At 41.6% G+C, this 23,052-nt stretch overlaps 1 protein-coding gene across 2 annotated transcripts; it reads left to right on the top strand.

The window, feature by feature from the left end:
* Window positions 1-1,913: 1,913 nt before the first annotated feature.
* On the top strand, window positions 1,914-22,807 carry pdzd4 (PDZ domain containing 4). Of its 2 annotated transcripts, XM_066643784.1 has the most exons (8): window positions 1,914-3,092; window positions 12,859-12,897; window positions 13,637-13,926; window positions 15,595-15,685; window positions 16,394-16,492; window positions 16,588-16,650; window positions 17,135-17,236; window positions 18,865-22,807. In XM_066643784.1, exons 1-8 carry the CDS (start codon window positions 3,033-3,035, stop codon window positions 20,815-20,817), a joined length of 2,697 nt encoding a protein of 898 aa, XP_066499881.1. In that variant the 5' UTR covers window positions 1,914-3,032; the 3' UTR covers window positions 20,818-22,807. The 2 variants fall into 2 exon arrangements, with proteins under 2 accessions (XP_066499881.1, XP_066499882.1); XM_066643785.1 differs by lacking the exon at window positions 12,859-12,897.
* Window positions 22,808-23,052: the final 245 nt, after the last annotated feature.

Below are 23,052 nucleotides of genomic sequence, written 5' to 3' on the forward strand. Positions count from 1 at the left end.
CATAGGTTGTGATGAAGCATGTGAGTGCTGCAATATATTTCTATTCCACAGGAGCTGACATCATGCTCTGGCACACAGCTAGCAACAAAGACTTACAGAGTGCAGAGCTATGGTGAGAGAGAGAGAGAGAGAGAGAGAGTAGAAGTAGTAACTACTGAGGGGGATGGCAAGAAGATGTAGGAGGAGGCGAGTGAGGCAGCCAGAGAAGGTGGGACAGAGAGAGAATACGCACACACACACACACAGAGAGAGAGAGAGAGAGAGAGAGAGAGAGAGAGAGAGAGAGCAGATTGCTGGTATTGGCCCAGCTGCAGTGAGCAAAGATAGAGCAAGCCAGAGACAGAGTGAGAGAGAGAGGGTGAGAGAGCTGCTAGAGAGCTGTAATGTTCTCCGGCGCTTGCAGCAGTGCTGATCTATACAGTTTCTGTCGCTGCCTCCCTCCCAGCACGCACACACGCACACACACACACACCTCGCCGGCATGGCTCCAGCCTGAGGGGATCCTCTCCTGGATTACTGCTGGAGCATCTCCACGCTGGACTGGAAGAACAACACACTGATCCTCTCTCTCTCTCTCTCTCTCTCTCTCTCTCTCTCTCGCGCTCTCTCTCTCTCTTTGGAAAAGCGCAATGTTGTGCTCCATTCATCTGAAAGGCTTCACTAAGCTGGATTACATCCTGGACCTGCGCTAGGGAAAAGAGAAGCAAGGAGGAGAGAAGAATAAGTAGAAAGAAAAAAGACAGACAGACGGCACGTCATCAGGATTTCCTCTCCCTCAAAGCAGCCGGCTCCCCCTCGATGCCCTTGATGCCTGGACCTGGGTTTGTCCACACCTGCTGGAACATGGACATCTGCATCTCACCATCATTCATTCACTAGTGAATTGTAAGAAGGTTCTGAAGAGCCCGTGGCTTTAGGAAAGCTCATCATCTTCATCAACATCATTCATCCATTCCTTACCACTGCATCGTATCGTGCGTTTTCCTGAGGCGGCTACGTGTTGAACTGTGTTGCTTACTGAAAGCGTGTTGGGAGAGGGGAGATGTAGTTATTGTAGCAATATGTGGTAGCATCTTAGGGTAGAAACAGATAGATAGGTCTCCATTTAAAATTTCCTCTAAGAAACAAAAACATAGTACACAAATCAGAACTGCACATCTTTTACTCAGAATTATAGAGACTCATGGTGCAATATATCAGCACAAAAAATTGAACTGAAGACAATAACATCAAGCATTCAGCAATATATGGCTTTGTCATTTATCTAGGAATTCCATATTTTATTCTATCAAAAAAGGTTATACATATCTCTGAACGGTTATCATGTGCTAATCAGAACCATCTTTCTTAAGGGTTCTTCAGAGAGCTGTTTACAACAGCTTTTCCATTTGACCAGGCTAAGAACCATTTCTGCATTCAAATAGTTCTTTAAGTGTTTTTTAAGGTGTCTATGGAAATTCACAGAACTCCTGCCGGTACTAAATAAGCTCTATTTTGGGGTGCAATGATGCAATTTTGTTTACATTTTGCATAAACGTATTAAAAATACAGCCATTTCGGAGTTGAATTCACCTCCATACAGGTGGAAGCAGAGAGAAGCAGGTTGGGAGAGTGAGACAGAAAGAGACAGAGAGAGACGGAGAAACAGCAGGGGTCCATTTTAGACGGGCTCTGACAGGTGCAGTCACTCAAACAGCCGTCGCTGCACACACCCTGCAGTTAGGAGGGTGGAGAGCGGATCTGATGTGATTGCTGAATGACAGGTTGCCTCATATGAAAGATTTGAGGTGAAGAAAGGAGAAGTGGATCATACCCCCCCCCCCCCCTTTTTTTTTTAAACAGGGGAAGGGAGACTGTGATTTGATTAGTGAAGCATATCTTACTTAAAAGACGACTAACGGTAATATTGTCATTATTATATCTAAATGCTGAGCATAATACGATGTTTAAGTAGAAAAAAAAAGTAACTGGGCTAGTTTGATTTAGTACATGTTGTAATGTGAAGATAAGAAAGGACAGGGAGGGTCATATGTGATTAGCATGGATATCCTGAATAAACACGGTATGTTTTTATATCCTTTGCCAACACATCAAGACTAAGCAATATTACGTATGTTTAGTGCAAGTTTCTAGTCTATCCTTCCCATCATAATAACGACAATGTGATGAAGCTAACATGACTATTCTTAAATCAACATACACCCAAAAGCAGCTAACACGCCTGCTAGCTTTGTTTGGAAAAGACTCTTCTAGAGCAATGGGCCTGTACTCAACAGGTCTACAGCTTTTCCTCTGAGAGTTTGCACAGAATCAACCTGTGACAGGCTGCTATATAATGACATGGAGCATACATTTGCTAAAGAAACACAGCACACAACATACATGGGAGGGGAAAACACTTTCTAAGAATAGCACAATGACACTGAGAGCACAGGCAGTCATCTCACTGGGGAATCCACAAAACTGGGTGGTAAACATAGAATATATTAAAGCCTGTCTGGATGCGCCTCTCTTTTAATTAAAGTGTTTGAATATGAAGCCCCGCGGGCGAGTCAATACACCAGGGGCATTAAATGCAGGCACACAAAATATATAAGCACAGTCTCATTTGGAAGAAAATATCACTCAAAGAAAAAAACTTCATTTCAAAACCAGTTCTTTCCCATCTGCCATTCACTCACTTCCACCGCTGTCCTGATGGAGAGATAAGCAATAACTCTTGATTAAAAAAAGATGCAAAAATGCAAATAAATAATAACAGCCCAACAGTTTGGAGCACACACTACACTTTGCGCTTCTGGAATTTCTGAAGGCCTCTTTGAACTTTAGGCTTTGAAAAAATCAGCTTTTCTCTCTGTAGAGGAGGAACGTTCAGAGGACAGAATTTTTTTTAAGTCCTTTCATGGAGAAAGTCAAAACCTTTGACTGTAGGGAGGGACCTCTCTAACCGGACAGAGCTGTAACTGGCCTCGGTGGCCACTTTATATCAGAACATCACATAGCGGAGAGGCATATCTCGAGCCAGAGCCAAGATGGGCTGCAACATGTGTGTGGTGAACCGGCCGGAGGAACAGTACCGGATCATGTTCCAGGTGAGAGCAAACATGGTTCTCTATACCTCTTCATTGTTTTATTGTCTTCAGCCAGATTTTGCCAAATATATAATACATAATCAGAAACTATGTATGTCAGACTGAGGCTCATAAAAACGGCAGACAGTTTGAGGTGAGTGTGTGACAATTATACATGCCTCGAGTACAATGGCTTATTATTGCCATAAGCTTTATTTTTTTGTTCTAGTAAAAACTTGAGACACAAGTCATGTCTTAGCTGACTGATGGCATTCCCAGAGATTGAAGGAATTTTCACATGTTTCTCTTCACTGAAATCTTTCTTTAAAATGTTTCTTACTTAATAATGTGCAGGGAAATTAATATGAAATAATTTTACAATGTTGCCATTGCTGTTTCCATTTCCTCACCTATCATCAAACAAAAAATGATCAGTTTTTTTTATATTGAGTGTATGGAATCAGTTCAATTCAACACATACTTAACAAATGTAGCATATGATAAACAGATTCTCTAACTAAATCTACTTGGGTTATTTGGCTTTACTGTTTTGGGATATGAGATATGATACTCTTCCAGCTGTGACATGATTAAAAACACTCACTGCAAGCTCCACAATTTAGTGGAATGTTAAATGGAAAGGAATATGTTAAGAGGAATGTTAATGAGGTCAGTTAGGCAGGTGATACGTTGGTTGAAAATAAAAATTCCAGGAGTTCTGCCTAGACATGACATAGTGTCTAATATGGGAGTTCACATATGAGCCAGTCCATGGCCATAGTTCCTTTGAACAGTTGTATTTTTTCCCCTGAGTTTCTGACTAACATCTGCACTGATATTGGAAGCAAACAACATTCACTTATATTCAGTTCCCCTCCAGGATCTGTGTCTGGTGCCCCCCCACACCAAAAAAAAGAAAAACCTGTCTTTGTGGTAATATTACTATCATTCATTTTTGATCGCCATATGTCCCATGACGTCCCTGAATACCCATTGTACTCTTTATATCTTCTCAAGGATGATATGATAGCTAGGCTATAAATGGTATCACAATTTTAAGCATATATCCAGGCAATAAATGGGGCCACATTATATTACACAAGACATAATTCAAAACATTTATTTGAGTTTATATAAAAAAGTGATATTAATAGACAGCAGGGGATGGCAGAGGGATAGAGTGAGATAACAAGTTGTCTGCAATTCACACGGGGATGCCATCACTTCTGATTTACTGCCATGGCAGAGCTCACTGTGGGTAGACTTAGCAGAGGGCTAAAGCTGATATTTCTGGGTGGATAAAGCCTCGGCTTTTGTGCCAAAACAGGAGAAGCCATTGGTTTTAGTTGCTGACAAAGCAGCTTCAAAGTCCCATACAGATTGAGAGGGAAAAAAAATAAACCCTACATTTGAATATTTGAGATTTAAAACTATTCGGACACTCCGTGGCATCTTCTGTCAGTGAATTGTACGCTCTCATTTTTTTCTTTTCCCCCGAAAACTATCTACAGAAATCTACAAAGAGCAGAGCTCAGTCTGGAGCCACACCCTAATTCATGATTAAAAATAAAAATGTTGCAATAAGTGGGTGTGGCTCACACCCACAAACTGTGGAAATAGCTCAAATTATAAAAATTCATTTTTTGAACATCATGCAAATTATGTGTGATTCATCATTACTTAGGCCTATGAAAACTGTTCATGTTCAGCATACAACTAGTGAGTATGATTATGATTATTATTTATTATCCATGTTTTTTTCTTCAAGCTTATATGTCTATCATATACAATAACAACAATAATACTTCCTGTAAGTCCACATCAAATTGAACACATCTGGCAATTGTGCTTCACATGCCTTTAGGTCGACCTGAAATCAAAACTGGCCTTTTGTAGGTTCATGAATTTGCTCCTATTCAACATGACCCATGACATCATTCTAAAGACAACATTTTTATTTTGTTTTCTGTCTCTGAGACACATCAACTTGTACAACTGGTGGGTTACTATTTTAACCAAACACTTACTACTAATAAGCCCAAGCCTCGTCAAATTTGACACAAGATTTCGTTCTATGCATTGTTTATCTCCTGTGAAAGCCATTCGGACAATACTGTCACTGCTGGTGCTCAGAGATAGGACAAAAAGAGTTTCAAACACTTATTTATTGACATCCACCAATTACATCATTCATAATTTGGTGTAGGGCATAAAAACCCCAAACATAATTTATTTTAGCAAAAAGAAATAAACCCTGATATTTTCTAATATTACGAGTTTATGTTGTAAAAAGTGTCTTTGGAAAGGGTGTTGCTCGTGATTTAGTCGACCCGATAAGTCACAATTACAACCAGACTCATTTGTCCCCTTCAGGCAGAAACAGGGTCCTACTGCGGTGGTAATTATGAAGTTGTGTGTGGGTGTGATCATTTGCATGGATTTTTTTTAGCAGATAATCCATTAAACTGGCAACTTTTACCAGAGGAAACTATCTGTAATTAGTGCCACTTTTAGTAAATCTGATCCAAAAATTAAGAACTGAGAGGGACAATGTACAATAAATACAGCAGGCTTCAGTAAATAATGAACATGCTTGAATCCAGGCTTTCTTCTTTCTTTCTTTTATTTTAAGCAAAGGCCTTTTTCTTTTCCTCTTACCCACATAAAGTCTCTTTCCTTGAAGAGGCTCAAACTCTGCACATCCTCTCTCGTCTAAAATGTGCATTTTGAAAAGCTTACTGGAAGCAGGCTTTCTCACGTCACTTAAACAAATATTTCAGCAAGGCTCGAGTCGGCAGAGTTTTGTTCGGAGGGCGGCTTTGCTCTGATGTCACGGTAGAAGAGATCGAGCTGTATCTAATTTGAGAGGGATCTGCCTCTTGATCTCGCCAATCTCAGCGCAATTTCAAGGGTTTTTTTTTTACTTCTCCAGCTTCCCTCTCACTGCTTGAGGTGGCTTGGGCGATTTCAGCTCCCTAACTAGTTCTTAGACCCTGAAACACAAGCCCTCAGCATGGGAGCCCACTTAAAATGCTGCACACCGATGAGGGGAAAGAGCTTGGAGACCCCTTAACTCATGCCAACCGAGCGTCAAAAAGCACTTGGAGGCATCTCTGAGAAGCAAGAGGAACAGAGTTAACTACTGCATGTGGAACTACTTCATGTGTATGATATATATGGCTCTACGCTCTCTGAGGCGTGGTGGGGAATGATGAATGTTCTGAAGCTGCTATAGCCGAGAGCCAGTGTGTGTCTTTATCATGTGGGCTCCTTTCTTCCGTATTCCGTTGTGTGTCCAGTCACATTTCCGTTCCACTCCCAACGAGCACTAGGATAGTCGCATCAATTCCGTATGCATGTTCCTTCCACTTGATCAAGCATGAAGTGCAAATGCGAAGCCCAGAGCGACAAACCCAAAGTCCTTTTTCATGCGATAAATGCTGTAATCAATCAGTTTCATTGTATTCAAGTGGTAGACAGCAGAATCCGTCAACATACAACTGCACACTTCTCCATTTAGAATGGATGCAGACACCATGACAGTTCCTCTGTGAACAAGGAGACAGAGACATTTCTGCCTTTGCACTTTTTCATTTCCTTTCCTGGTATCCATCAATCACCCACACACACACACACACACAGACACACACTCCACTACATCACTCAGCCCTCTCCGCATCTTCTTCCTGTCTCTCTCTCTCTGTACACTTTGTAGAACCACTGCTTTGCTTGCCATGGCCTGCTACACAGTAATGAAGAACTCCACAAAAAGACATGTGAGTCTACTGGGAATCAGGCTTCTCTGTCAGTAGCATGGACCTCAGCATTAGAAATCCATGGCATAACATGACCTCACAGAGAAAGCTGACAAGTCGCAGTGGCCACATCTGAGCTCCGATCTCGTTCATTTCGCTGAGCCATTTCTTCACACTGATAAGCTAAGCTAATTGGTGCTAAGCTCAGAAGGCTTGTGATGAGGTTTAAACGAGCTCATCTGAGCTCAAATCCCTCCGAATGATGCAGAACACTGAGCTGGCTCCAAAATGCACCTCTAAACACACTGCTACTCTGCTAATCCGTCCTAGGGCCCACCCTTTCCATGTCTGCTGGGTTTCCCTGTGTCTCTTTTTCTCCTCTGTTCTCTTTCTCTCACGCTCACTCTCTCTTTTCCCCTCCCCAACAACAAATCCTGTCAAACGCGTCTCTATGGGATATGGTTGCCACGGCAACAGAGGTAATTAAACAAGACTTATACGCTTTCTCACCGTAGAGCTCAGAGAGAGAGAGGCACAGTAGAGAGGATCCATGCACTGCACACACACACACACACACATTTCCAGAATACTGATGGAAATGAGGACGTTCCACCCATGCGGAGAAATATTTACACTTGACTCCGCAGGAGGCCTTCCTCGAATGTTCCTCGACATGAAAGAAGCCGAAGATAAAACAGTCTGCCCCTACCTCACCCCCGTGAACCACAAAATAATAGAGAAACGGATTGGCACTGACATTTCGGTCACCAGTAACCTTTCCTTGTCTTCCCTCCTCTGTTTCCACCGCAACCTCCGACTGGCCCCTTGCAGCCAAGCTTCAAGTCCAGAACCACAGCCTTCAGCAGGTTCACGGCTCTCCAGTTCAGACTCGTTCCAAGAAACCACGGCATTAATGGAGGTTAAGGTTCAGTCCAGGCTAGGCCGAGACAGAGAGAGCGATAGAGAGAGGTAAAGACAAGATACAGAGAGATGATTGAAGCCACCAGGCAAGAGTAGAATTGGGTTCCTGTCCTCCCCAGCAAAGAAAGTGAAAAAGACAAATGGAAAAATGGAAAGATGAGTCACACCAAGAACAACAACAACAACAACAACAAAGAGAATTGAGTTACAAAAGAGAAAAATGACCTACTTAACCAAAGTGTGCCCAACCTTTATAAAAAGACATGCTTGACATTTCCAGTGCCACATTTAATTGGGTCAAGAAGACTGGAATGAGAGTGATAATAAAAATAGGGAGAATAAAATGGAGCAGCATTAGCTTTGATCACTAGAAAGCCAGTGTAAAAGCTGTCCAACAATTTTCTCTAAACAACCATCTGTCTATGTGATAACATAGCAACTAGTGTCTGCATTGACAAAGCCATTAAGGCATTAGCGCTGTGTCTCACAAATAAAGGTGTGCAGATGCTACTGGAAAGCCTTTAATTGGCACAGAACCTTTCTGTTGTGAGAATCCCAGAGGAAATTTATGTCACTGAATAGTTGCTCGCTATTCCTCAGGAGAATTAACAACAATGCTCCTAACATTTCTTAAAAGAAAAGGCATCAGATGAAGAAGGAAACATTACACACTTGTGGCCCAGATAAAAATGACTTATTAACATCATGAAAACTGAGAAGGGTCTTAGTGTTTGATGAGAAATAGTTGAGTTTGTGTCTGTTTGAGAGAAAACATGTTATTATCTTAGCACATCTGAGCCCTGAGATCTCAACTAAACCACAAGAGGAGCCACCGGTGCAATTCCTGGGTTCCTTTAATGAGTTGAAGGATCTACAGCGAATGTCTCATTTGTCTTTACATTTGATCTCATATACAACGAATTACAGAGATATAAAAGGAGACATAATATGTGAGGCATCTAGGAGTGAGGAGTGAAGAGCATAAATGCTGGTTTTTAGTCACTTTTGCATTCTTATGTTATTTCTCAGTTTTTATTTTCACTATATTTGCTTGGATTTTGTTTTGTTCTGTTAACCTAATCATTGTAAAGAACGGGTCCAGTGATAGACTGTCAGGATCACGGGGCGGACTGATGGAGGCGGACGCACTCGCTAAAACACAGTACTTTATTAACTAAATATAACAAAACAAAGATACTTTAACAGAAACAGAGCCAAGCAGGCTAAATTGGACACGGGGAGCTAAACAGGGCAAACGGGACAGACAGACTAAAGAGATAAGCAGACTACAAAACGAAACAACGACAGAGGAAATGAAACGACGACGTGGAAAACAATGACGGAGAAACTGCAGAGACAGGCAGACTTGATAACAGGGACCGAAACAGTACAAATGACCGACAAGAGGAAGTGATACAAGGGGACTTAAATACTTAACACAGTCGAGACGCACCTGAGACAGATAACGAGGTGGAGGAGGAAAGGCGGGACATAGGCGGAGACATGGACAACAACAAACAGAGCCATGTGCTGAGAGAGCACATGGCGGGGAAAACAGACCTGACAGGACGAGGGAGTGACAGAGACTCAGGTGAAGAGGCGGGACACTTGTTAACTATATAAGATGAAAAAATACTAGTTTAATCCCATGTTTTTAGAATTGAAGCAGATCACAGATAAAAAAAAAAAAAACGAAAAAAGACATGCCTGGGCTGGTAGGAACTCCAGATGCCCAAATTAATTTGCTAATGGACTGAATTTTTTTTTCCCATGATATGTCCAAGGAGCTCTCTCTCTCATACCTATATATTTATATATACCTATATATTTTGCATAGGGATAAGGCAAAAATGTAAACCATCTCTTTACCTGAATTTTCAGGGGACTATAAATACTAATGAAATAGTCCAAGAAACCCTATATTTTTTAACAATTTGTGTACTTCCACATAGCAATCAAGATTCCTGCACATATAGGCATAACAGTTATTTGGGTATAAAGCGCTTACAAACATTGTGAAAGACTCACTGTTCATGTTCAACCCACAACATTTATATTTTAATGAATATTTACATTTCTCATTACATTCATTGGTGTCTTTAGTGCACAGTTGGTATAGCCCACTTCTACACATCACACTCATTATTTTAAGTTTCTATTTCCGCTTATATATTTATTCAATATAAAATTAGGATCTCATTAAACAGTGTCACAGAAGAGTATACTGTGTATATGACAATAGAAGAAATGAATTATATTATTCTCCAGTGTGGATAGTGGGTGGGCTTCAGAGAGCCCACCTGAATGACAATGTTTATACGCGACAGAGGCTGCTTCATTAGAAATGCAATTATTCCACCGGGGCAAATACAAAGGCTGAAGGTTAACTGAGGTGTATTAGGAGATAAAGAGACATTCTTGATGTCTCCTGGTTCTGTGTTGATAAGCTGCCTTGTGTCACAGAACACTTTGGCCCTTTAATGCTAAGAATTTAAAATGAGTACCAACACAGTAAATGCATGTAGGAATCACAGCTCTACCCCGGTCATGTATATAATAACGTATAAAGCCGACTTCATATGAATGAGTCAAAGCCATATGAAACAGAACAAACACTTTCATTTTCTTGAGAACCTTTCTATTTATTAATGTGTTCTCTGGAGTAATGAAGCGCAATCCAATTCCACTTGGATGAGCTGGAGTGGTGTTTGTGATTCAAAGCAAATTAAATCAAATCTTCACAGAAATATTGGAAGCCAAGACAGAAGAGTAGATGTAATTAATACAACAAAGAGGGAAAGACTCCCTACTGATACCCTTAATTCAGAAGAAATGCTGCGACTATTTATTAACATACACGGATCGACCAAAACTTTAAAATGACCTCAATTTTTAAACATTGTCTATTTTATCAGCTCTACCCAAAAAAATATTATATATATATTATATACACACACACACATAACACACACATAACATTGATATGATGGTGGTGAATTGGTGCATGCGGCACTACTATGGAGTGGATCAGACACAGCAGTGCTCATGGAGATTTTAAACAACTTAGTGTTACTGTCGGACTGAGAATACTCCACCAACCAAAAATATCCAGCAAAACAATGTCCTGTGACCACTAATGACAACTAGGATGAGTTGGAGTGGTGTTTGTGGTCTAGAACTAATCAATCAACATAAGTAACTGACCTCACTAATGTTTCTGAAGATGAATGCATGCAAATCCTCAATGCGATGTTCAGTAATCTAGTGCAGAGAAGTCTCCACACAACCGAAGAAGCTGCTACTGCAGCAAATAGCAAAATACATATTAATACCTTTCATTTCAGAAGAAATGTTGGATTAATAAGTAAGAACAAGTGTAATATTATTTTTTTAAATGTGAATTAATATAACATTCTATTAACACTAAATTTATTGGTTATTTGAAATGTAGCATGACACATAAGTATTGCCTGGTGGAAGCTCATTTTTGAGCATAGAAAAGCACAAATGTTATATATTTCTCTGTATACATCCAACTGCTCCCACATTCCCAGACACAGAACTGCTGCAGTCTCCACAGAAACTAATGAGCGATATTAATCGCCCCACTTTGCTGTAATGTAAATGCAGCGTAACGTTCCAAAATCAATGTCCTGAATCACTCTCCAGATATATTTTAATAGACTTTTTCCTTATGGTAAAATAAGCATTTGCTACCAGCGCTGCCTATGGAGCCCTTCCTTCCTGAATACTATGCATTTAAAATTGTTCAGACATTTTCAGGTGCACCCATTACTTGCACCAATGTATAACTGTGAACAGCTTGAATGAACACCAAAGAAAAGCATTTACCAACAGAGTGCGATTCTCTCAACCAGCTGCATACAAGCATAAATCCATCATGCTCAATGCCAAGTGTTAGCTAGAGTGGTATAAACCCACTAAGCACTGAGCTGTGAAGAGTGAGAACCATCCCACCTCTGGGATAAGCTGGAGCTGGGGCTGGAGTGGTGATTCAGAGCTAATTATGTATTACCAGTGCCTGAATGCCATCAAAGCCAGACAGCAAGATCCATGTTCCACTGGTTCTAAGACCTAGTGTAAAATCTTGCCAGAAGTGTAGTTATCAGTGCAGGAAAGGGGAAAGACTCCCTATTAATACCTTTACTTTCCAAAGAAGTGATGCTATTTTTGGACATGCAGAGTACAAACCTTCCGGAAAAGTTGGAACATTGTGGAAAAAAGTCAATAAAAACAACAATCTAATATTTTAATATTCTTGATCTCTTAAAAGGCAGAAAGTGCGTATAAACACAGATTCTTGTCTGTACAATTAACAAAATGTCTGGAAACAGGGCTGGTTCATTAGAAATCTATACTGTGTCAATCCCTATGTCCTTCAGTGTATTTTTCTGCTTCAACAGAGCACCTGTGTACAAACCAGCTATTTCTAATCAAACCCACCCACCGGATCGATGATCCTCCATATATACAGTGGAAATAAATGGATTACCACCTCGTTTGGACAGTGAAAGGCACAGAGTCAAACTCGATGTGGGACTCAGATGAGCCCTGGTCTCTAGGGGTCAGTTATATTGAGGCTGAGCGGGTCCATAGGAATGAGGCCGAGGTCATGGCGGGCGTACACAGGATTAAGCTGTTATTGATTGAGTACTGCATTCCTGCAGTATAAATCGCCTGTTCATCTGAGCTATCTTCATCAGAGCCCCACAGGGCCATGGAGATGGGGGGCTGGTGGGCTGTAAGGTGGGGGTGGGGCTCTATCAACTGATGTGTATTCTATTCGTGCTCTTCTGCAGAAATCTAATGACTTGGCAGAAGGTCAATGTAGTGGAAAATTAAAGCCCAAAAATTAAATCATTATGAGAGTTGGGAGAGCCCGAGGATGTTTGGAACAATGCTGAAGACACTGCAGCTGCATTACAGCATTATGCTCAGTTCAGGCTTTAATCATGATCCGTTCAGCAGCAATTTCTGTTCAAGCAATCAAGACCCCGTATAATAATACTGCACCTTGTTGTACAAATGCTTCACAGATTTATTTATATCTGAAACATTAACACTGCTATCTCTCTATTTTTTTTAAACAGAAAGGCAACACAATGCGTCCAATTGATGCAGAAATAAAGGTTGAAGTATAAAATAATTTCCTTACTATGCTTTTAAATAGACAGGCTTTCAGTTATTCTAATCTGTTCTTGCTGTGAAAACTCATAACTCCATTTTCTCATCGTTACATTTATTTAAATATAATTATTATTTGTATTGGTTTTTTTTGCAATTTTCAAACACAGCCATAGCCATTTACATGGTGTGAAGACTTCATGACTAATGGATCAATAAAAATGCACCAAAATTATTACAGAAATTGACTGCTTGATCCCCATCAATGCCTCACTCATCTGAGACGGAGTCCAACAGAACACAATTTACTTTGCGCTCTTTGGGTGGCTAGGACAGCCCTACCTCTCCCCATCACTCAGCATCATATTAAACAATGTTGACATCTGTTAGCTGACATGACAGCAGTTAGTGTTCTCCTCACAGGTGTGTTGAGACATCCAGTGGCATTGCATTATTGACAGCTAGCGATGGCTAGCTCCTTGGCAGAGGAAGCATGTGCCGGTTATACAATTGGTGGAATAGGCAATATCTAAAATTAAAAAAAAGTCATGAACTTATTACCATGTTCCAGTTATGAGTTGTTGTACACCTGTTTTATGCATGTTTTAAAGCCTAATTTAGCCATATACTGAAACCAGAGCATGTCTTGTCTACTCAGTCCTTAGCATCTGTATCTCAATATAACTCTCCTACAACTCCAACAACTCATACCTTTTTCTTCCTTTTGCTTTTTCCCTTCCATAGCTTAAAGGCAGAAGAACATCTCCTCTATCCCAAGATAAGGACGGGCATCCTCACGATCCTTTGCTGCTGCAGGTGGTACGTAAGGGGCACAGGAGGAGAGCAGGCACTAGCACAGGCACCGCTAGGATCATGGCCATCACCGACTGTGTCGACAACTCCACACAAACAGACATCAGCTTCCAGAACTTTCTGGGTGTGGGCCGAGGGTCTGGCGCTGGCGGGAGCTCTCCAAAACATCCTCCATCTCCTCCACTGCCTCCTTTGGTAGAGCCATACCTACTGAATGAACTGTGAGTATCTCAGCTCAATACCAATAAATGCTTCTTTACTTGCCAACACTGCAGAGAAACTGTAGATTGATATTGATGTTATAGGAACTGTTCAGAAACTAAGCTCATTCTCAGAGTTTTCCTCTAAATGAAGTCGATAAGCTTAGACATTAACTAAAACACTAATGCAGCTAACAATAGACAGGACCAAGTCAGTGCAAATTACCCGCCTACAATAGAACACACTCGTCTCAAACTGCAACAAACATGCTCTGAATGTCTGCTGACTCTGCTGCGTGGAATAACAAAACCATTTAAAGCCCACGTTCACAACTGATATGAAAAACACTTTTTTTTTATAAAATTCACAAGATTCCTCGTCATTTGCTAGTTCTCCTGTTTGTTTGGATGCTCAAACCAGTCTAATGGTTACGAAGCCACTGTGTCAGTAAACGAGTAAAAAAACAAGCTAGCTCGGACCAGTATGCTAGGTTCTCTCTCTCTCTGCTCATGGCACCAAAAAGGCATCTGTCGTTCTTTTAGACAATGTAGAGAACTCCAAACATTCAAAAGCATGAACCGAGATATGGCTCTATTCCTGCTCCATAGGTGTGTAATTAAGGTGATTACTTAAGGTGGAAAAACCTCCAAATTTGGGAAACTGTATTGCCAAAATTGTTACAAAACTAAACAACTCAAGTTATAAATGAGGTTCTATGGCAGTTCAAACAGTGAATAAACACTTAAAGAAAATTTAAACACCAGTCTTATTGAAACAACTGTTTTCAAATTTACACCTTCCACCTTGTGGAGATCACAATTATAGACATCCTCTAAGTAGAATACTTTTTTTTGTGGAATTAAGTATATATCCAAAGTTCAAAAAAACCATTCAAAAAGATTAATAGCCATTAAAATAATTGTGTTCCAGGTCATGTTTGGGAATTATTGCTGTATAGCATACTGGTATCTACAGAAAAAAGTACAACAAAGTGGGATTTAATATGGCCGTCATTATCGTTTTCATTTATGTAAATGTTGTTTTATTATTTGTCCACTAGTGTGGAGCCACACCCAGGAGAATATAGGCACAGCAGATGTGTAATAATTCTGGAGGGAAAATGTTGTTCTGTGAATGCCTAATTCTGCTACTTATCCATTTTTTGGACAGTGTGAGCAACAAATGACATTATGTGGACTCAGGAGCTGTTCCTGTCACTTATCAGAAATTAGGCATCACAGCTTGCTGTCAGGTTTTCTACTGGCTCACATTTCCAAAGTTCATGTATCTGCAGAGTTAAAGTTCACCTTCACAAATCTGGCACAAATCAAAACTGACCTTACCAGAAATTAATTCCTTTTTGTGTTCATTCCTCCTTTGCCTTTCAAATCAACTGACTCCTCTAGAGGCAAATTTCACTTTCCATCTGTTTGTGGTGTATATAAGTATATTTGAGAAATAAGAGGTGTGTGATCATACACTTATGCAGGTTACAGGACACCAAATAAAATGAAGTTCCCTCCTAGATTACCCGCTGCACATAAGAACATACCTTTGGAGAGCGAGAGAGAGAGAGAGAGAGATTTGTTTTTCTATAATGTTAATTTACAATCAGAGTAGAAAACAGAACATTATATCAAACCATATTCTGATATTCACCTCTAAAAGTCCAAGCTATCTCTTCACAGCTGCACTCTGGATCATGACTGTGATGATCTTAATGACTACCTTGACGTTGCAAACCATGAGGTGGATCGACAGGATGAGCTGGAATATGAGGTTTGGATCCCAGCCCATGATTACAATTTCCAGCACACAAGCATCAGCTACACTATATATGTCAAAATGTCCATAACCTCCTTCTAAATAGTAAAAAACAGCCACCTTAAAGTGCCTCTATTGCTAACTGCACACATATAAACACACTGTTGGTGTAACAAAAATCAATTACCAAGAGAACGGGACATAATTGGACATTCAGGAACATCCAAAAGTACATTTCCCGATTCCAAGTATTGGCTAGAGGAGTATGTAGCCCCTAGTGTTTGGATGAGGAGCTGGAGTGACTCAGCTCTGTCCAACATGCCTGGGATCAGTTAAAGAATTAATCATTAAGTATCGGTACCTTACAGTACCTAAATTCTTTACTGCAGTCTTCCATGTCGAGTGTGCAGCCTCTGTTGAAAGGTTGTGGATGTTACTGTGGTTATCTCTACTCAATTTCAGAAAAGATGCTGGACATGGCTGTATACTCTTGGACTCTGTATCAGAGCTGCACACTTAGTTTGCTCTTTCCTCACTTGTATACAAGTATCAGCCAAACAAATAACCGTAAATTATAACTCTCACTAAAGCTTCCAACACTGCACCACACCGTAACGCCCCGTGTTCTATCAGCACGTGAGATTTAATTGCTTTTTCAGAAGTCCCCCTGCGGCAGTGTGTTTGATCTGTGCCCCGTGTGAGCTCCCTGTCTCTCTGTGTTAGGAAGTGGAGCTCTACAAGTCCAGTCAGCAGGACAAGCTGGGACTGACCGTGTGTTACCGCACCGATGAAGAGGACGACCAGGGGATATATGTAGGGGAGGTTAGTCAAAGTCTTCTGTAAGCATTTTGCATCAAAATGTAAATTGCAGGCATGTAATTATTTGACTGACACGTCAATTTATTTTGTAATCCCAGGTCAATCCCAACAGTATAGCAGCCAAAGATGGACGCATCCGAAAGGGAGACAGAATACTGCAGGTACAGGCTCTTTAAATACTGCCATAAAAAGGTGTCAAATGGGAGCATTTGATAATAAAATCAAATAAAAACAACAAATAAGGTTCATTTTTATGAACTTTCTATTAATTAAGTGCTTGAGTGTGAAGAACCTACAAAGTAAGTAGTAAAGCTCTATATCAACTATTTAAGAACTAAAACCTGTCCAAGGCTGGAAACCTTTAATAAAAAGACTGTGAAAATAAGTAAATAAATTAAACTTTTACAAAATGATCATTATATAGTTTATAATATGTTTTTTTTACTATATTAAATCACAAATATGCTTCAGTTAAGTGTATTCAGTTTGCACAAGAACGGCTGTAAATCCATAGCCTTTTCAGTATCTCTCAGTAGATCTCATGATCAGTTAGTTAGACTAGATGTTATCTTAGGAACAAAGCTCTTCATCAAGGTTTTTTATGGAAAAACTTTCCAAGTCCACTGTCCTTCCCATGTTTCCCAGATAAATGGAGTGGATGTCCAGAACAGGGAGGAGGCAGTGGCTATTCTTACCCGAGAAGACAGCATCAACTTCTCCCTTCTACTGGCCAGACCAGAGATAGAGGTGAATACAAGTACAAAGCTTAGATTTTGATGTTGATTAGATTAGCACACATACGTAAACATTGACACTCAAAATTTACACACATACAAACGCTCTTTCAAAGACACATGCATAGCTAATGCATCTAGTCCATCCCTAGTGACAACAGATCCTGAAATTAATGGCTTATTTTGCTGATGGAAGGGAAATGGACGGTTCACATCAGTCATGGCTGAATCATGTGATCACTCTTAGTGATGCCCGTCCAGGATTTGCGGCAGTTCCATTAACGCAATTCCACAAGGAGAGGAGGAAGAAAATCAGCGAGAGAGAGGGGGGAAAAAGCAGGTTTAGAAAACACTAGAGAGAGTACCATTAAAAAGGCATGAGAGGAGCACCAGCAGGGAGGGGAGGAGAGATTGATGGAGAGCAGATACAAAAAGATGCAATGGTAGGACACAATGAGGGAGAAAAAGGACTGAGGATTTATCCTCAGTCAGCCTTTTCCTGCAGTTTCAAGGGCACAAACGAGCATTCGTAAGGTTTAACATCAGAACATTTCTTTAAAATATGGTAGCACTGGGAACTAAAGCTAGTATAAAGGGCTCGGTTTCTAACACTAAATCCTTCAGGATATACTCATTCTAGAGGATTTATCATACACATAAAACTAACATGCTGTTCACTGTTAAAGCAAGCCATTTACAAAGAAAAAATGTTGTCAGTTACCATCGTCTTAGGACCACCCCAAGGCCATGGTAGAAAAACGGGTGTTAAAGTCAAAATCACATACGCTAGCAGCTCAATGAGTCCTCAGTGAAACACCCATAAAACAGAAACACAGCTATACCCTAATGAATAATACAGGGAACTTATTTGAAGTGAGGTGCTACATTACGAAAATCAGAAGAGCAAGCCTGTATCTCCAGTTTTTTTATCATCTTTGCCAAGACAAAAGAACAAGCGCCTAATGATGGGACAGGAGGGGGGCATAATGAAGGGAGTTGCCATTTCTGGAGAGGGAACAGGGCAGAGAGAGAGAGAGGGAAGGGAGACCGATAGAAAGAAAGTGGAAGAGAGGGAGGAGAAGGACACTGGGATTAAAGACTTACTAAATCAAGAGGAGTGGGAAAGGGGACACGGTGGGGTGGGTGAGTGAGTGGGTGGTTGGAGTTGCTAAGACATGTCACAGCCAGATAATGAAGATAATCAATGCTGCTTTCAATTCAGAAAAACTCGGGAAGGTACTGCAATCGATCCCCAGCTTAGCTGTCTCTCAATAGATATAATTCAACCAAATCCATGTTCGAGCGCTGGCATGCAAAGTGATGAACGCATGACAGCTAGATGATGTTAAGATTGGAAGAGATAATGTTGGATTGATAGTAAAATCCTCGTGATTCTACTTTGCAAGAAATGTAATATACAACACTATTCATGTCATTTTTTTTTACCTTCAGAGGACATGACTCCGCACATGCAGCACTGTATATTTACATTGCCATCTAGTGTTAAAATGTGTTAGAGCATGCACTCTCTCAAATACTGATGGTTTCTGATCTGTTGCCTGGAAACTGCCTTATAATCAGCTCTCTCTCTCTCTCTCACTCTCTCTCTCTCTCTCCTTTTGAAAACTATGGGACTACAAGACGGATACTCATATAGATCCTGAGGACCTGGATTGTGAGTTGCCTGTAGGCATGAGTGTGGACAGTCTGAACACCTCTCACTTGCCCAGTTTGTACCGTCTTCAACAGCAAAGAACCCATGAGAGCACACTACAGCGGGAGACCCCCAGGCTTAGCCTGGCCACCTTAAGTAACAGTCAGGAGCTGGACAGTGGCGTAGGCCGCACGGACGAAAGCACCAAGAATGAAGAATCATCAGAGCATGATTTACTCCTGGGTGATGAACAGACCAGTGCCTCCAACACTAACACCACCAACACCCCGCACAGCCTCCGCAAATTCAGGCCTGGCAGGAGCGGTGGAAATGGGGGAGATATACCATCTCCTCTGTTACACATCAGAGAGATCCACCTCAGCACGGATTCTCTGGACTGTGGGACTGCAGGGGCAGGATACCTACATGACCATGTGAGCTCCATGATGATGCCTGGCTTGACCGAGGAGGAGTGTGAGAGGTACCGGGAGCTGCTGGAGATCAAATGTCGTTATGAACGAAACATGAAGAATGGCACACTGGGCCAAAAGACTGAGGAAACAGAGAAGAAGAACGAAGAGGCGGAGGTGGAGAAGGATGGAGAGCAAGAGGCAGGTCTGGATGAGAACTGCAACGAGAGCCTGACTCCTCATGAGATGGCTCTTTTGGAGGAGGAGCTGCGACACCTCGAGTTCAAGTGCCGCAACATTCTGCGGGCACAGAAAATGCAGCAACTGAGAGAGCGCTGCTTGAAAGCATGGCTTCTGGAGGAGGAGGCTTCGGGGAGGGGGTCCTCGGACCTGCAGGTGTCTCCACTCCATGAGCTCTCGGATATCAAAGAACTCCCAGAGAGAGAGCGATCTGACAAGGACACCAGCAGTGCTTACAACACGGGGGGAGAGAGCTGCAGGAGCACACCCCTGGTGAGCGACCATCTCTCTCCTGTCACCCAGATGGAAGAGTCTTGTTCTCCTCTGCAAGTAAGGCACAGAGACCGACCCAGCTGGACTGAGAGGGGACGCGCCTGTCTCAGCTCCTCCTACTCACCCAATAGCTACAAGAAATTCCAGATGAACCCTAACATGAACCCTAAGTTTCGCTCTTTGTCTCGGGAAGGTACAGCTCATCCTCTGGCAGAAGGCGGAGCACAGTGCAGGAGCTCAAGAACCAACAGCATCCATGAAAGGACCGGAGGCCGCAGCGCAGAGTCAAGTCCTTACTTCACTCGACGGCATCATTCTAACCGACCCCAGCCTGAGCGCTATCACAGCTGCATGCAACTGGGCTCTTCCTTCTCAGAGAGTCATATGGACAGAATGGCAGAAGGAGAAAGTGAGGCACCTGTGGCCAGCAGTGGCCGCGCAAGCCCCATGAGCTTAGGGAGCAGCAGCCTCGGACCTGTACTTCACCCCAGCCCGGTGAAACACCCCCTTGACTTGCCTTTGCCGCTTCCTCCTGCCTCGCCACGCATGGAGTGGAAGGTGAAGATCCGCAGTGACGGTACCCGCTACGTGGCGAAGCGACCAGTCCGCGACCGCTTGCTGAAGGCCAGAGCTATGAAGATCCGAGAGGAACGCAGTGGCATGACCACAGACGATGACGCAGTGAGCGAAATGAAAATGGGCCGGTACTGGAGCAAAGAGGAGCGTAAACAGCAGCTGCTAAAGGCCCGTGAGCAACGCAGACGCCGCGAGTTTATGATGCAGTGCCGACTTGATTATCTCCGCGAACGGGGCCAGGACTCAGGGAAGGAAGGCCAACAGGAGATAGGACAAGCCCCAGGCAACATTCTGGAGCTGAGTCAGAAGAAAAGCTCAAGGAAGCGCAACCGGCGCATCTTGGACAACTGGATCACCATCCAAGAGTTACTAGCCCATGGATCCCGCTCTCCAGATGGGACCAGGGTATACAACCCTCTTCTCTCCGTCACTACAGTGTAAGAGACAGAAGCACAGAAAAATGAGAGAGGACAAATGAGAGAGTAACACTGAGAGAATGAGTAAACAGTGATGAAGGGTTTTTTCATCACTTAAAAAACGCTCAAACTCTACATAGCACATCATAAATACGTTTACAGCTTTCTTTACCGAGATTTTGATGGAACCTGAAGCACAATATACAATTACTGCAGCACAAAAAGGAGTACGCAAACAGAATGCACAAGTACAACAACAAAAAAAAAAAACCAGAAGACACCATCTACATTTTTCCCACATTATCCAAAGCGAACTCTAGAAATAAAGGAAACTCTGCTTTGACAAGTATCTCTGACACACATGAAGAGAACTGTAAAAAAGGGTCAACATACAAAGTCCAGCAACATCTATGAAGTCAATGTGCTCCACGCTTTACGTGTTGACCTCGATATAACCACATATTCATGTTATAATCATTTGAAAACACAACGCTAATACAATCAAGACACTGTTTAATGTTTAGCACAATTTTCCCACAACGGCACAGAAGGAAGTCTATGGACAGTGAGTGCACATTTAAGACATAGTGAGACTGATGAGATAACATGGTGCTAAATGTGCAAGGTGCTTCTCCACGATGGGCTTTTACCTGCTTCATATGTGTCTACTGTGCAACACAGTTTGAGAAAATAGGATCTGTACATTATGGACTATGTGAAGTAATGAAGAAAAAACCTTACCAAGGATGCCCATACACTGTTGTCATCGACTGCATACAGTACGTGTTACATGGAGCTGGAGTATGAGTTTGAAGAGGACGTGGAGGGTATTGACGGTGCTTGTCTGTGATCACTGAGTGATACACTGTATGGCCAAACAGTTGCAGACTGTTGATCCAACATTTCTTCTGATATGAAAGGAATAAATAAGGGAGTCAATGCCTCTTTGCTGTAGTAAAAGCTTCTGCTATTCTGGGAAGGCTTTACACGAAAATGCTTGAAAATTGCTGTAAGCCTGTGACTGCATTCAGCCACAAGAACATTAGTGATGTCAGCTACAGACACTGGGCGTTGTCTCTTGGTCACAAAAGCCTCTCGAACTCTATCTACTCTGCAATGAATTATATCCATCTAAATGACACTTGGCATTTTGCATAGTGACCTCATGGCAAACAATATTGAAACATTGCTGTGACGATTTGATGGTATTAACCCCAAATGAATTTGTGAGGCCAGGTACTGTTTTTGAATGTATCACATACACTACCCCAACTCATCTCAGTGTTATTTGATGGTGCTCGATCACAACTGAAAGCAGTTCACCTGCTCCACAGCCGAACGCCTGGGCCTTTAAACCATCCAGCGGACAGTTAGCATTGGTCACAGTGGCTTTAGGCTCATGTGCAGCTGCTCCACAATGCATTATTCTATTAGAAATATGTATTAATGAACATTAAATAAGGTGTGTGCATAATGTAATGCTCTTTGCAACGACAACAGGTGCAGTGTTTGCCTTTTGAATATTCTTCAGGATCAGATGCTAAAGGTGACAGAATTATAAAACAGACAATTCCTCGACAAACTGTAATGAATGAAAAAGCCTAATTTGTAAATGAATGTGAGTCTATGGAAAAAGTAACAGCTACTCTCTCATTCCTTTAAACCGCTCTTGCTCCACTGCTGTATACTTCCAAGACGACTTCTCCATCTTGTGGACACTTTTTCTGCATGATTTAAACAGCAAGAGCTATCACACATGAACAGAAATATTCTATGGTTTATATGGTTGTATATCCATTGCTCAGTATACGATGTATGTGATCAGAGTTTTGCTGTTTTTCATTGCTATTTATTTGTCGGTGTGTTAGTCATAAAGTAATTTCTATGGTTAAATTGTTGATTGATATCAGTGGTCCTATTTAAACAAGGCATAACCTGCATTAGATCTTACATGGTAATTTCAATGTACTGCTGAAACGGTTTCAACCTGAGACATTTTAGGGAAATAAAACCATTTTGTATGCTTAGTATAAACCAATGCGTCACTCTGCTTTTCCTCAGCATTGCACATCTGGCAGCTCATATCCGATGTAGAACCAAAATTGCCATTGTCTGTAAACGGACAAGTTTATGCACCCTAGACTGGGTCCCCAACACGAAGGCAATCTAGTTTAACAGACCAGTAGGTGTCAGTGTAATGCATGTTTCATAGCGAGAAGAAAACATACTGGAGAAAATAATGGATTGCTCCTTTAAGGTA

The sequence above is a fragment of the Hoplias malabaricus genome, chromosome 14 (genome assembly GCF_029633855.1).
Source record: "Hoplias malabaricus isolate fHopMal1 chromosome 14, fHopMal1.hap1, whole genome shotgun sequence".
In the NCBI taxonomy this organism is placed as follows: Eukaryota; Metazoa; Chordata; class Actinopteri; order Characiformes; family Erythrinidae; genus Hoplias; species Hoplias malabaricus.

Bases quoted from the DNA above. Each gene is read 5' to 3' on its own strand.
- pdzd4 (XM_066643784.1), top strand. From the start codon at position 3,033: ATGGGCTGCAACATGTGTGTGGTGAACCGGCCGGAGGAACAGTACCGG. The intron at 3,093-12,858 runs GTGAGAGCAAAC...TTTTTTAAACAG, and splicing joins AGTACCGGATCATGTTCCAG to AAAGGCAACACAATGCGTCC. The intron at 16,493-16,587 runs GTTAGTCAAAGT...TTGTAATCCCAG, and splicing joins AGGGGATATATGTAGGGGAG to GTCAATCCCAACAGTATAGC.